We start from the raw sequence: 13736 nt of genomic DNA on the forward strand, positions 1-13736 counted from the left end.
GTTTAGAATAAATGCATTTCAATGCTTCTTAATTGCAGCTACGGAAGAGTGGAAAAATTAATTTAAAAAGGGTGGAATAAAAATTGGGTCTGTATAATTTGGATATTGCAGTTGTATAATATTTGTATATACAGTAGGTCACATTGCACTATTAGGTTTAGCCTTACATTGCTGATAACAATTTGCAAATAATTAATTATGCCGACCAAGCTGTTACCGCTACTTGACTAATAAACAACCTGGTGAGGGTTGCTCGCACCGTTGAACAGCGTGCAAATATTTGAAATATTTGTGTTATTCTTATTTTTAATCTATTCTAGTGAGTTGCTGTTATGAAGCAGAGCGTGGCAGCTTTCCCCCTCCCCTGCTGTTGCCAAGCCGGGAAGGGCTCCCCTGCAGCGGACTACCAGGCTCGTGAAAGGAGCTTGCGACTGAAAGCCCACCATTGGCTGTCCCGACTGCCCAAGCTGGCAGGCAGTGCCGTCAGGGAAGGACTGGACTGACAGACGCTAACGTGGAAATACCAGAAACTAAGGATATAACATTGGAAACTCGAACAATGGGATTTTTATGCTAATTGTGGATTCCCCAGGTTGACGATAACTAATGTTCAAGCGTTGTCTGGAAGTTTCAGAGTTGATCCCGATGTGGTGACGCTACAGCTCAGAGTCGACGGGAAGCTAATGTTAGCCGATGCGCGAACGCTGCTTGCGCTATTAATTGTTTTTGTCAAATTTATCGTCTTAACTTGGCGTGTAAAACCGTATCCACACTTGAGACGATGTCAGGCACATAGACTCCAGAGATGTTGGCTTTTGGTCAACTTTTCGACAACTCGCCGTCGTCGTTATCTTGGCGAAGTTAGTCTTTCTAACTAGCGAGCGTTAGCCACCTAGCTGGCTAGTAGCTAACGTTGGCTAATTGTTGACTCTAAACGGATTTAAAGCCAAAGAATTTAGCTTTAAATTAAGCCAAGGCTAGTAAGCGCACAGCTGTTTCCACGTCAGCGTACTTGCTGTACGGTTTGCTGTCTACTTGTTTTAAAGTGATACATCCACCCGGAAGCGCTTTACTTTTTTAAAGTCGTTGTTGGTTTGAAACGCAAAGAAAACACTTCTAGATATGCAAATGACTGAATCAATCACCGGTTTACTTGCCTAATGCTAGTTAGCTCTGACCGAGTTAGCCGGCCGAAGTTGGAATCCTGCCCCCTGCTCAATGGGCTTGCTTTGAGGCCTTGTCTTCTGTGGAAACATATCCAAAGCCTTAATACAGTTTCCCAGCTTCTGAGTGGAGTTAATATTTTAATGTTCGGATTACTCTTCTTCACGAACTGATAAGAGCACCTGGACGTCGTTTACCTGGCAGTGGGAAATATTGTTGATTTTCAAGGTACAGTATTTGGCACTTGAATAATAAAGTCCAGTACAAAACAACTACAAACACTACATACGTTGTCGGGCTCTATCGTAACAATTTACAGTAGGTATGTGTGATAAGTGCGTTGTGTTACACAGGCAGACGTCTAACTTCTATACATGTATTGACGAGTAATTTTTTTTTTATCTATTAAAAGCATGCTAAAATGCAATGTATAAAAATGTGTTAAGTTGCAGAGATAACCAGAAATATTTCTTTAGTCAACTCATTTAAAGCCCATTGAATATCAAAGCTAGTCCTGCAGCTGGGTCTTGTACAGAGATAATGTTGACCAAGAATAAATTTTAAATATTGTTCCATTTATTTCTACTTGGTCTTTTGGTGTACATGCTGTCCATGATGCATTTGCACCGACCATCTGTCACTTCACACTACACAGATGCTTAACCCAAACCACCAACACATGAACTCATGACCAGTTTGACGCAGATATTCTGCAAAAATAGCAACTAGCGTAGGTCTGGCATTTATTTGCCTTTCACACAGAACACGGCATTCCACAACAGCTTCTGGGTGACATTTTTAAAAGTACTTTGAGTGCAGCAGTGTGAGGGAAATGGTTGTCAGCATGTAATGCCCTTGCACACAGGCACCATGCAGCCAGCCACTTTTGTTTTGTTTTTGTTCTCAGCAAAGTTGAAGGCTAGACAGAAGTGAAGGCATTTTGTAAAGGTTTCATTGTAAGTATATTTCATCTTTTAATCACATTTATCAGATTATGCAGTTAAACAACCAGGAGTCCATAAAAGGTAAACGCTTGTTGTTAGCATGTGAGGCCATCGAACTAGTGTTTTCTACTACTTTATTCCTGGTTCAATTTGTTCCTTTGTTGGAATGCAAAATCCAATTCACATGATTTCAGGCAGTTGTCTAGCAATCTGTCTGAGGGATGTGAACTTCCAGGTTTAGAGACTGGTTGTGATTCTTACTAAATTGTCATTGTAACCTTTAAACATGTACTTTAAAAAATGCAGTTTTCTTAGATTCCTATGGTTGAACAGGGGCTACTGTTGATCTTTGAACAGAACAACAGCTTATTGCTGCAACAATTTAACAGTAAGCACTTTCAGCTGATTTGTTTGTTGAATAAGATTTAGCAATATGCTTTGTTGACTCTTGAGTGTGTTGGCTGTCACAGCACATGCATTTTTGATATCATGACCATTGGCTGTCTTGAATCTGTGCAGTGTTTAGTAACATATTTCTTTCAGCCAAGACTTGATATCAAAATGACTTGCCTCCAATTCTAATATTGTCCAATAACTTGGGGAGTCAGATTCTTCTGTTTGCTTACATAGGTGTTTTCTGACATACATTTTGGTTACATATGAGGAAGAATAACTACTGTCTGTAATCTACTGAATCTTTCTAGCTGTGTTTTTCATACGGTGCGCTAAACAGGGCCCGACCGATCAGAATGTTTTGAGGCCGATGCCGATATTTGAAAGGGGGAAAAAAATTTGATTAATCGGGGGATTAATTCTAAGTATATACGTACATACCGAATATATTAACTTAGCATTTTTCATTACGTCCAACAAATATATGAATTAAAGATCAAATGTTTTACAGTACTTTGCCCTTCAGTATTAAATTTTGAAACAGAGAGAAATTTATGAACGAAACATATAAAAGAATCAGTAAATAAGAATATTAAACCTTTGGGAAATTATTTAACTAAAATGCAAATGAAACAATTTATAAATGAGTTAAGAAAAAAACTCTCGATTTGTACTTGTTGCTGCAAACCGGAGGGTAGGTTCTTGTACAGACAGATTCAGCCTACTATTGTAAATAGGCCTGGCTGTATCTGGTAGGTTACTGAAAGAACTCTACAGAACATATATAGCCTATAGTCAAACTAATTGTAGTCAACCATAGCCTCCTTTGCACTGCCTGTAAAAGCCAGCATTGATCTTTTATTGTTATGCTTCAGTATTGTTCTGATTTCTTTCCTGCTCATGTCCTAATGTCTCTTCCAATTCATGATTACAGATGATGTGTGAAGTGATGCCCACCATCAGTGAGACAGAAGGGCCTAATGGAGGAGGTGGCACAGGTCATCGAGGGTCCGGCTCCCCATTACAGTCGGACTCTGAAGGTCATTTTGAATCACTGATGGTGTCCATGTTAGAGGAGAGGGATCGTCTTCTTGAAACTCTGAGGGAGACCCAAGAAAATCTGAGTTTGGCCCAGGGTAAGCTGCATGAGGTCGGTCACGAAAGGGACTCCCTCCAGAGACAACTCAACACTGCTTTGCCACAGGTGAGAGAGAACAAGGACATAGTATGTCTTCTATCTTTTTCTTGCTGGTGATGAATTACCAAGCGTGCTGTACTGTAACTATGACTTATGGACTTTTATGGGGGGCCACATCCAGAATTTGTCTGTCAGAGTAATAGTTAAGTCCTTTTCCAAAAAAGTTCGAGCTTTAAGATATAGAAAAAAATCATTCTACATTTATCAGACCATGAGAAAGTTCACAATTTTGAGGGAATCACTTATTCAGTCAAATCGTTTGATTTTGAACAATTTGCAACTGTGTAGTTGCTGTAAAATGAAAACCATCCATGTCTAAATACAAGCTTAGGGTGGAGACTTATCATGCCGCGTGTGGTGTGCTCTGACTGATCTTGACCGCTCGGGAAGACGTCCCACCTCAAATAGTGGGGTATTCATTTTGGATTGTTTTGGCCCAACTTCACAACGTGTGTGTTGCTCCACAAGAACAAACGAGCATGCAGCCGATTGTCAGTAACATGCAGCCAATCAGAAAACGAGGTGGAGAGGAGGCATGGAAGCGCGGTGGGAAATCCAAAATGAAAACAGCCATGGCGCAACAGAAAGTCGGTGCTCACCCTGTCTCCACTCTTTTTTTTCTTTACACTCTTTTTCTGTTAAAAACGAATCACTACTTGATCCGCCACTTTTGTTTATTCCAGTATCACATTTAATCCTGGGATGTTTTGAGAGATATCCCATCTAAAAGGAATATTGATTGATGAAATCCCTTTGTGTGTGATGTGATTTTGCCGTGTTGCTGCTCACCACACATAGCACGTTAAAACTGTAACCGTTATATCTGTATTTTTCTTTTCCAGTTTCGCTCAGTTTGTATGTATATTATTTCATTTAAATATTTTAAGGATTAATGTGAACCGCCTCTCCCTGCAATTTAAATGCCGTCAATTCACCTGTGGTGTTTCGATAATAACTTCCCCAATTTCCACCTCTACACTGCAGGGGTGTCAAACTCATTTTTGTTGTGGGCCACATTGTTGTCAAAGTTTCCCTCGGAGGGCCATTATGACTGTCAACACCTTCTATATACATACAATATAGGCTACACAACAAACTGATGAATAACTAGTTTTGAAATCAGGGACTAGTAAATACTGTTTAAATAGTTTAAAAAGATGAATGGTGATAAAAATTACTAGCAATATCTTTGTTTTTAAAAAGTGAAGACAATTTTTAATTTACTAATGACACAAAGTTGATACAAAATTGGTCTTTGCGGGCCACATAAAATTATGTATCTGGCCCCCGGGCCTTAAGTTTGACACCCAAACTTTTTCCTGTGAGGGCCACATAACTTTTCCCTTCTCTGATGGCGGTTTGTAACAAAAAAAGTGTGACGATTGTCGTAAAATGTATTGTTTTCCAGAAAGCACAAGCAAATAACCCTTTCTGGATTCTTCACAGAACAAAAGTTGAGAAATAAATAATAACACTATTCATGAAATAAATAATAACCAAATAACCTTCTCTGGGTTCTTCACAGAAAAAAATCCAGGAAACAAACACTGTTTATGAAATAAATCATTACCAAATAACCCTCTCTGGGTTCTTCACAGAAAAAAAGTCCATGGAACATAAACTTTCTGTTGTGCCGTGCACAATCTTAACAGGTCTAAATTCAGTTCAGTTGACAGAGCAGAATCTCTTACTTAAATGAGCAGGTTTTCAAAATTCTTGTTTCCTTCCTTATAATCCTTTTCCAGTAGGCTTGTAGACATCGCTGTCTGCAGCTCTCTCTCTCTCATCAACTTGCCTGTGAAAACCACAAAGCAAGCAGGCTGAGAAAGAAAGTGTCAAAATCATTATTAATTACATTCATCCCAGATTTTAAAAAAGTGCTGCTGAAAAACAAAATAAAGCAATATTTCAACAGACAAAAAAAGGGTTTTCTGTATGCACAAAAAGGTGTACCAAAACTGCACGGATAACTATGGTGCAAAAACTGAAGTACGGACCGTACTGTGGGTTATCTGTATTGTTGCACCCCTAGTAATCATGTATGTTATTGAACATGACCAGAGTAGAACAGTGATAGAAATTTCTATAAATTCCAACCACAGTGGAGGGTGTGTAAATAGATTGGCAAAACGCACTGTAAACTCATGACAATTGTAACATACCCTTAGTGGTTCTCAAAACCCAAAGCTAAAGAATGAATGAGTTTGGAGAGTTGGAATTCCCTGAGTTATCAATATGACGCGCAAGAAGCGCGTTAAGGGAAGTTATTCTTTACAAAATGAATTTGTAGATCTTATTCAAACATTTCACAATTTAAAAAAAATACAGTTCACGCAAATTGTATTTGGTGACAGAAAAATGTGCAATAAGGATAGAATATAAGGAATAAAGTAATCTTTTATTTTTTTTTTAGTTTTGTCCTCTACAGTAATATCTACTAGTAAGTAATAGCCTGGCATCTATAGCACATTGTTAGCTGAGCGTGCAATGATTGGCTTTTGTGAATGCTGTGAAATTATTTTACATGTGTAATGTTGCTCAGAGGGAAAAACAAAACCTGCACTGCAAAATTGAATGCCATGGGCAGTTTTAACATATAATGATGGATGTTTGAAGCCTTGATGTTTCCATGCAGCAGTATCAGATGCCTTTCCATGGAGTAGCGTGACAAGTATGCGTACATGATCTTATTACCTGGCTTGACACTCTGATGCGTTAATGAATTGTTTAGAGCCAATGCAGTTATTCATAAGACAGATCAGTTTTCAGTCATCGCTGAGGAAAATTAACAGATATATTTTGCAATTGTGATTTATGGCTGGGTAACTTTGGTAACCTTACGATAGGATACGTACCCCGATACACAAGTCAAGATATATGTACAAAAGCACTTGGACTTGGAGTCTTTTTAAAGCATTCACCACAAAAAATGGCATAAACATAAATCATGTAAAATTATAATATGTAATATATAATATATAATAATATATGCAATAATGTGCGTTATGGACAGAATTGCATATCTTGATATTTTTGATAATGATGATAATATGGGTTCAGTGAAGTCTAAGCATTTTTTTTTTTAAAGATAAAGCAAAATATTAAGACAAAACGTGGCAAGTGCAGGTAAATGGACTGGCGAAGCACGGACTGCTCGTATATTTTACCCTTCGCATCCATTTTCTATCACTTATCCGGAATTGGGTCACGGGGGCAGCAGTTTCAGTAGGGAAGCCCAGACTATTAATAATTGTGACATTATAAATATGTTCATGTAATGTTCTATACAATACGTGTACTGATACCGTATAGTGTCTCACAACCATTTTCACAACTGGTGCTATCATAGAAACTATAATGATAATAATAATAGTATTAATAGTAATAGTAATAATAATAATAGTGGTAGTAGAAGTAGCAGTTAGTAGTTGTAGTCGATGTTTAGATAATTTGTGTTGTAACGAGTGATTTTTTTGGTTTCTTAATCCACCCCAATTAGAAAAATTTGAAGGATATGTTGAAATAATAACATAAAAAGGTATTTGGAATTACAAAGAACTGCGTACTGTGGTGACCCTCAATAGTTCAGAGACAGAGAAGTTACTTGTCTGCTGTGTTATGTCACACAAACAGAATACCGACTGAGACATTATTTTTACAGAGGATTGAGTCCGCTTGTTTTGTCACATAGAAAAATTTGGAGGATATGTTGAAATAATCACAAAAATATATTTTGAATTACAAATAGCTGTGTACTGTGGTTACCCACAATACTTCAGAGACGGAGAAGTTACTTGGTTGCTGTTATGTCACTTAAACAGAATACCGATTGAGACATTCTTTTTACAGAGGATTGAGTCAGCCTGCCTTGTCACTTAGAACTTTTGAAAATGCAATTTTTTTTCTTGTCAATTTACTGCAGCTTACGTCTTTACATTAATAGGCTTCGTCTAACTTTCAGGGATTTAAAAAAATTACGCCTATTTATCTTGACCAGGAAAATCAGTTGTGAAAACCGGGGCTAAAGGCTGAACGAGAGAGTGAATTTAGAATGTTAAAGGGCGCTGGTACTGGTACTACACAACCTTTGCTTGTGCTCTGGAATGTAGGAAGTGAGCTACACTGTAATTACTCAAAGGCCAGCCTCCTGTGGCGTATCATTGGCTGGCAGAAGGCAGATCTTGATAGGCAATAGCAGTCCCACACTCCTGAAAGAGAATATTGGCCAGTCTGAAGCTCAGGCTGAAGAAAAAAAAAGAATAATTTGGGGGATAAATGAAAAGACGGTTCCATTAGTTTCTAAAACTCTTGAATCTTGAATCTCTTGAATCTATTATCATGTTACCAGCCATCTAACATACAGTAGGGGAAATAAGTAGTTGACCCCTTGCTGATTTTGCAGGTTTTCCCACTTGCAAAGAATGCAACGATCTATAATTTTAATCATATGTACATTCTAACAGTGAAAGACGGAATCCCAAAGAAAATTCCAGAAAATCACATCATATGTATTTATAAAAATTGATAACCGTCTGATGAGGAAAAACAAGTATTTGAACCCCTGGACAAACAGCATTTTAATATTTTCTAGAAAACCCATTATTGGCCAGCACAGATGTCAAACGGTTTTTATAGTTGGTGACAAGCTTTGTGCACATTTCGGCAGGGATGTTGGCCCACTCCTCCCTGCAGACAGCCTCCAAATCATTCAGGTTCCGAGGTTGTCGCCTGGCAACTCGAATTTTAAGCTCCCTCCAAAGATTTTCAATTGGATTCAGGTCTGGAGACTGGCTAGGCCACTCCAGAACCTTGATGTGCTTCTTCTTCAGCCACTCTTTTGTTGCTTTGGCGGTGTGCTTAGGATCGTTGTCGTGCTGAAACACCCATCCTCGACCCATCTTCAGCTCTCTCACTGAGGGAAGGAGATGTTGGTCCAGAATTCTACGATACATGGCCCCGTCCATCCTCCCCTCAATACGATGGAGTTGTCCCGTCCCCTTGGCTGAAAAGCACCCCCAACGCATGATGTTGCCACCACCATGCTTGACGGTGGGGATGGTGTTCTTTGGGTTGTACTCGGTGTTCTTGGCCCTTCAAACACGACGAGTTGAGTTGAGGCCAAAAAGTTCTATTTTGGTCTCATCTGACCACATCACCCTATTCTAGGCCTCTTCTGAGTCGTCCAGGTGCTGAATGGCGAACTTCATGCGGGCCTGTGCATGTTTCTTCTTGAGCAGGGGGGACCTTGCGTGCGCGGCAAGATTTCAATCCATGACGGCGTAGTGTGTTACCAACCGTTTCTTTTGTAACTGTGGTCCCAGCTGCCTTCAGTTGATTCATCAGTTCCCCCCCCCCCCCCCCCCCCTCCCCTTGTGGTTTTGGGATGATTCCTCACCATTCGCATGTTCAGGGAGATCCCAAGAAGTGAGATCTTGTGTGGAGGCCCAGACCGAGGGAGGTTGGCGGTGGTGTGGTGCTTCTTCCATTTCCTGATAACCGCACCGACAGTTGATCTTTTCTCTCCAAGTTGCTTTCCGATTCTCTTGTAGCCCATCCCAGCCTTGTGCAGATCAACAATCTTGTCCCTGATGTCCGTAGAAAGCTCTTTGGTCTTGCCCATGGTGGTGATGTTGGATGCTGGTTGTTTGGGTGTTGACAGGTGTCTTTTATACAGGTAAAGAGGTGAGGCAGGTGTATTTGATGTAGATAATTGGTTGGGATTTGGGCTGTGTCTTAAAGAAAGACTAACTGGCTTGTAGGAGCCAGAATACTTGCTGTTTGTCCAGGGGTTCAAATACTTGTTTTTTCTCATCAGACGGTTATCAATTTTTATAAATTCATATGTGAATTTCTGGAATTTTGTTTGGGATTCTGTCTCTCACTGTTAGAATGTACATATGATTAAAATAGTAGATCGTTGCATTCTTAGTAAGTGGGCAAACCTGCAAAATCAGCAAGGGGTCAAATACTTATTTCCCCCACTGTAACTATTGCTACTATTTTCTTTATAAAGGACGGCTTTATAAAGGATGCTCCCATTCACTGAGGCGCTCACAACCCGCTGCACATTTTGGCAAGAGTGTGCTCTTGCCTATTTTCAGTGCCGCATGTAGAATTAGAAATACTGTTGGATGTGCTACTGTTGGGTCTCGAACCATAAATATGTATCAAGAGGTCACTGGCTTAAAACATGGAAACTGATTTGGTGCATGTGTTACGGGTTGACACTGGTGCCATGTAATGGTGATTGAATATTTGTATCGTCGTTTGTAATACATTCACATTTTGCTGTTGAAACAAATACGGCAGTGGTTCTTAACCTGGGTTCGATCGAACCCTAGGGTTCGGTGAGTCGGTCTCAGGGGTTCGACAGAGCCCCCACTGAGGAGGTTCCCACAAACCTGTTTTATCACTTCTGATTTGCCAGTATGTAATTTGTTGCGAGTTCATGCATTGTGTTGGTTTTGTTCTTTGAACAAGGTGATGTTCATGCACAGCTCATTGTCTGCATTAGTAAAAAACATCTATGTCTTGAATTAAAAAATAAATAAATTGACAAACGAGGAAAATAGTGGGGTTCGGTACCTCCAACAAGGCTAAGAACCACTGAAATAGGGTCAGAATGAGAACATGACATCAAAGTCTAATGGTTGGAATATCAAACGGGAAATATTAAATGAAATTTCATACAATCCAAAGGCTTAAATAATAAACAAATAGAAAATTACAAAGTACCAGTAGTGTAAAGAAATCTTAGAGTAAAAGTTTTTAATGTTCTGTTGTTCTAATATGTTTTTGTTATGTTATTTGAAGCATTCAAATGTGTATATTTGTAGTATTTTGTTGAACTATTGAAAATAAAACATTTTAAGTTGTTTAATGCTCAGCTATCCGCAGCCTCTCACTGAAGTTGTTTTTGCTGCTTGAGACAACTGTACATCAGCAAATCTGTGTGTACCAGTGCAAAACTTAGTAGAGCCCTGTTAACAGTTGCATTTGCACAACACTAGGTTACAGTTGGTGATTTTGGAATGTACAAACCAGCGAATTACACTTCTACATGTCTCAGTGAAGTACCGTAATGGCCACAATATAAGACGGTGTTTTTTGCATTGAAATAAGACTGAAAAAGTGGGGGTCGTCTTACATTCGGGGTCTAGACATTATACCCATTTTCAACACTAGATGGCGCCAGATATCTTTAAAGTGAATGCTGAACTTAACCCCCCAGGCCAAAGCGAACCCCTGTCACGAAGAATAAAAATAAAAATAGCGGTAGCACGAAGAAAAAAAACAAAAAAATAGCGGTAAGAAAGAAAAGAGAAGAAAATAAGAGAAGAGATAACAGAAAATGGAGAAACAGTAGGTTTATTTACATTTCAAAAACCAGAAGCCATTCATTTACAAATGTGATTGCACTTTAGTTTACATATTTAAATGTTCAGATATTAAGATGTGATAGACAGTTTTTGCATGATTTGAATGAGGCAAAATAACATGCTTTTTCTCTCGAATATACTGTTATAATCATTTGTTTAAGATGTACTGTAATTATTTTCTGTATAAAAATTAAATTTGGTGTTCAAAAAGTCTTTTTTCAAACTTGAGTCTTGTAAAAGAGGGGGTTGTCTTATAATCAGGGTTGTCTTATATTCGGGCCAATACAGTAAATGAGAAAACCCTGGCCTATCACGTTTAACGCTCCAAAGTGAGCTTGGTCGGAAGACATAGTAAAATTTTATTTGTTTTGTTGTAGGAGTTTGCAGCACTAACAAAAGAGGTGAATATGTGCCGGGAACAACTGCTGGAAAAGGAGGAAGAGATTGCAGAACTGAAAGCTGAGAGAAACAACACACGGGTTAGTTGAAATGTTATGCTTCAAAACGTGGTGGTTTGAATTCTTAAGAAATTAGAGATTGTCTTTACCATCTTCTACGTTAGACTAGGGCTGTACAACTAATTGAAATTCAATTAGGACGAAGATTATTAGACCTTACAATTTCAGAATTGGCATAATTGTAAAAATTGTTATTAATAAAACACGTAGATATAAAATTGCTATTTCTTTGTAATATGTTCTGTGCAGCTCAACTGGTCAACGCGTAGTGTTCTGATTAATGTTTTGTTTGTGGAACATGACTTAAACAGGCAAAATCCACCTGTTTTTATCTATCACAGGGGCCATTTTGCCACTGGCTATCGACTAAAAATTACATTTGCCATACAGGTGGCAGGTCTCGGGTCACAACCAATCATAGCTCAGCTTCACAAAACTGGTGAGTCACGATTGGTTGTGATCTGGCAACTGTGATGTCGTTTTCAGTCGACAGCGAGTGGCAAAATGGCTGCCCCCTGAGATACTAGATAAAAACGAGGGAATTTTGTTGCTTAATTCACATTCCACAAACAAAACATTAACCAGAACATTTTTGACTAGTTGGGCTGCACATACAACATATTGTATGAAAAATTTGGGGTTGACTTCCCCTTTAATATTTTTACATTAAAACAAGTCTGCACAATAAATGTTCTCCAAATCAGATGAGAGTATTTTTTTAATCAATTTAGCTCTGCCTATACTAAGTTCAAAATTTCTGTTTGAAATTGCCCCACTGAAAATTGTTCTTGACACGAAAATATAGCTTGCCACTTTAAACAATGTGAATTAAGAAATAACAGTTGATTACGTAAAAAACTATTATTAATTCTTAGTAGTCACATTTTTACTCGGGGCCCTGGGTTTAACCTGCACAAAAAATTGCTACTCAAAATTAAAATGTCTCTGCTTAAATGAAGTCAAAACTGCTCCACAAAAAATCTAAAAACAAAAATATGTAGAGCCTTCTGTCATAAAGTCAGCATCACATATGTTTTCAAATCACCTACAATGGAAACAATTGTGTTGTGAATTGTAGGCTACTTGCAATAATCGTGTTGGTAATTATTAGTGAAAATTTTACCTGTGTAATGCCTCGCAGTTTATCTCATTTTCTCATATTGGTTGTTTGTTCAGCTCCTCTTGGAGCATTTGGAGTGCCTGGTTTCTCGTCATGAGCGGAGTCTGAGGATGACAGTCGTGAAACGACAAGCTCAGTCTCCTGCTGGAGTCTCAAGTGAAGTGGAAGTCCTCAAAGCCCTTAAGTCACTTTTTGAACACCATAAAGCCCTTGATGAGAAGGTAGGACTTATTATGCCAAGTTTACTATGAAGTACCATTGTATGCATGTACTTTCAGACCGTTAAAATGTATGATTGCGTCAGAAATTTTTTCACTTTTTTTTAGGTAAGAGAGAGACTGCGAGTCGCCTTGGAAAGATGTAGTGCTTTGGAGGAACAGTTAACTCTGTCACACAAAGAGGTGAGAACATTTCTGTTTGTCAATACGCTTTAAATAATGAACTGCCGTTCTTTCCATCGTTATTTCATCAGTTCACAGAGAGCGAGCTTGCCTACAATTGGCTAGTCATAATATCGAGAAATGAACTGTCCCTACTGTGTGTGAAAAACACGAAGGTTATGTTCTGGGGCAACGTTGCCGCATCTGGCACAGGGTGTCTTGAATCTGTGCAGTCCACAATGTAATCTCAAGACTATCAATGCATACTAGAGAACATACATCTATGAAGAGTCTGCAATAGTCATAATTGTCCTGCTATCTGGAGAAAGCACCCATCAACCCTGAGACAACAGGGCAGTTTGCTCATAAAGAGTGCACCAAAACATCTGCTGAGAGGTGCAAGTCTGATTGAAAATTACAAAAAAGAATTGGTTGCAGTAATTGCCTCAAAAGTTGACATAATTTTTGTCAAGGCCTGAATTTGTTTTTAAAAGTAATTCTCTTCAACCACAATTCAAAAAATTTCTTTGGTTGATTTATTAATGCTTTTTTCCTTTAGTTTTTGTTCGTCTTTCATGAAAAAATGGCCACCAATAATTTTGTCCATGTGTATATATTGTGCAATTGTAATGCTCTTATTTTCATAAGATCAGTACAGTTATAGCCAGTAATCCAGTTGTACTGTGTCAAAAGACGGCAA

The 13736-nt window shown here is 38.6% G+C and overlaps 1 protein-coding gene across 16 annotated transcripts in view; it reads left to right on the forward strand.

Moving 5' to 3' along the window:
- Positions 1-351: 351 nt before the first annotated feature.
- The window catches only part of ppfia1 (PTPRF interacting protein alpha 1), a 52942-nt gene continuing 39557 nt past the window's right edge, over positions 352-13736 (forward strand). For 5 of the 16 annotated variants that reach the window (XM_049719130.2, XM_049719129.2, XM_049719133.2 and 2 more), the window contains exons 1-5: positions 358-1392; positions 3436-3705; positions 11456-11557; positions 12713-12877; positions 12983-13057. In XM_049719130.2, coding sequence (XP_049575087.1) covers positions 3436-3705; positions 11456-11557; positions 12713-12877; positions 12983-13057 — 612 coding nt within the window. In that variant the 5' untranslated portion in view covers positions 358-1392. Of the gene's footprint in view, positions 1393-3435; positions 3706-11455; positions 11558-12712; positions 12878-12982; positions 13058-13736 lie in introns of all 16 variants that reach the window. The other 11 variants (XM_049719139.2, XM_049719143.2, XM_049719140.2 and 8 more) reach the window with 6 other exon arrangements.

This window comes from Syngnathus scovelli, chromosome 4 (genome assembly GCF_024217435.2).
Source record: "Syngnathus scovelli strain Florida chromosome 4, RoL_Ssco_1.2, whole genome shotgun sequence".
NCBI lineage: Eukaryota > Metazoa > Chordata > Actinopteri > Syngnathiformes > Syngnathidae > Syngnathus > Syngnathus scovelli.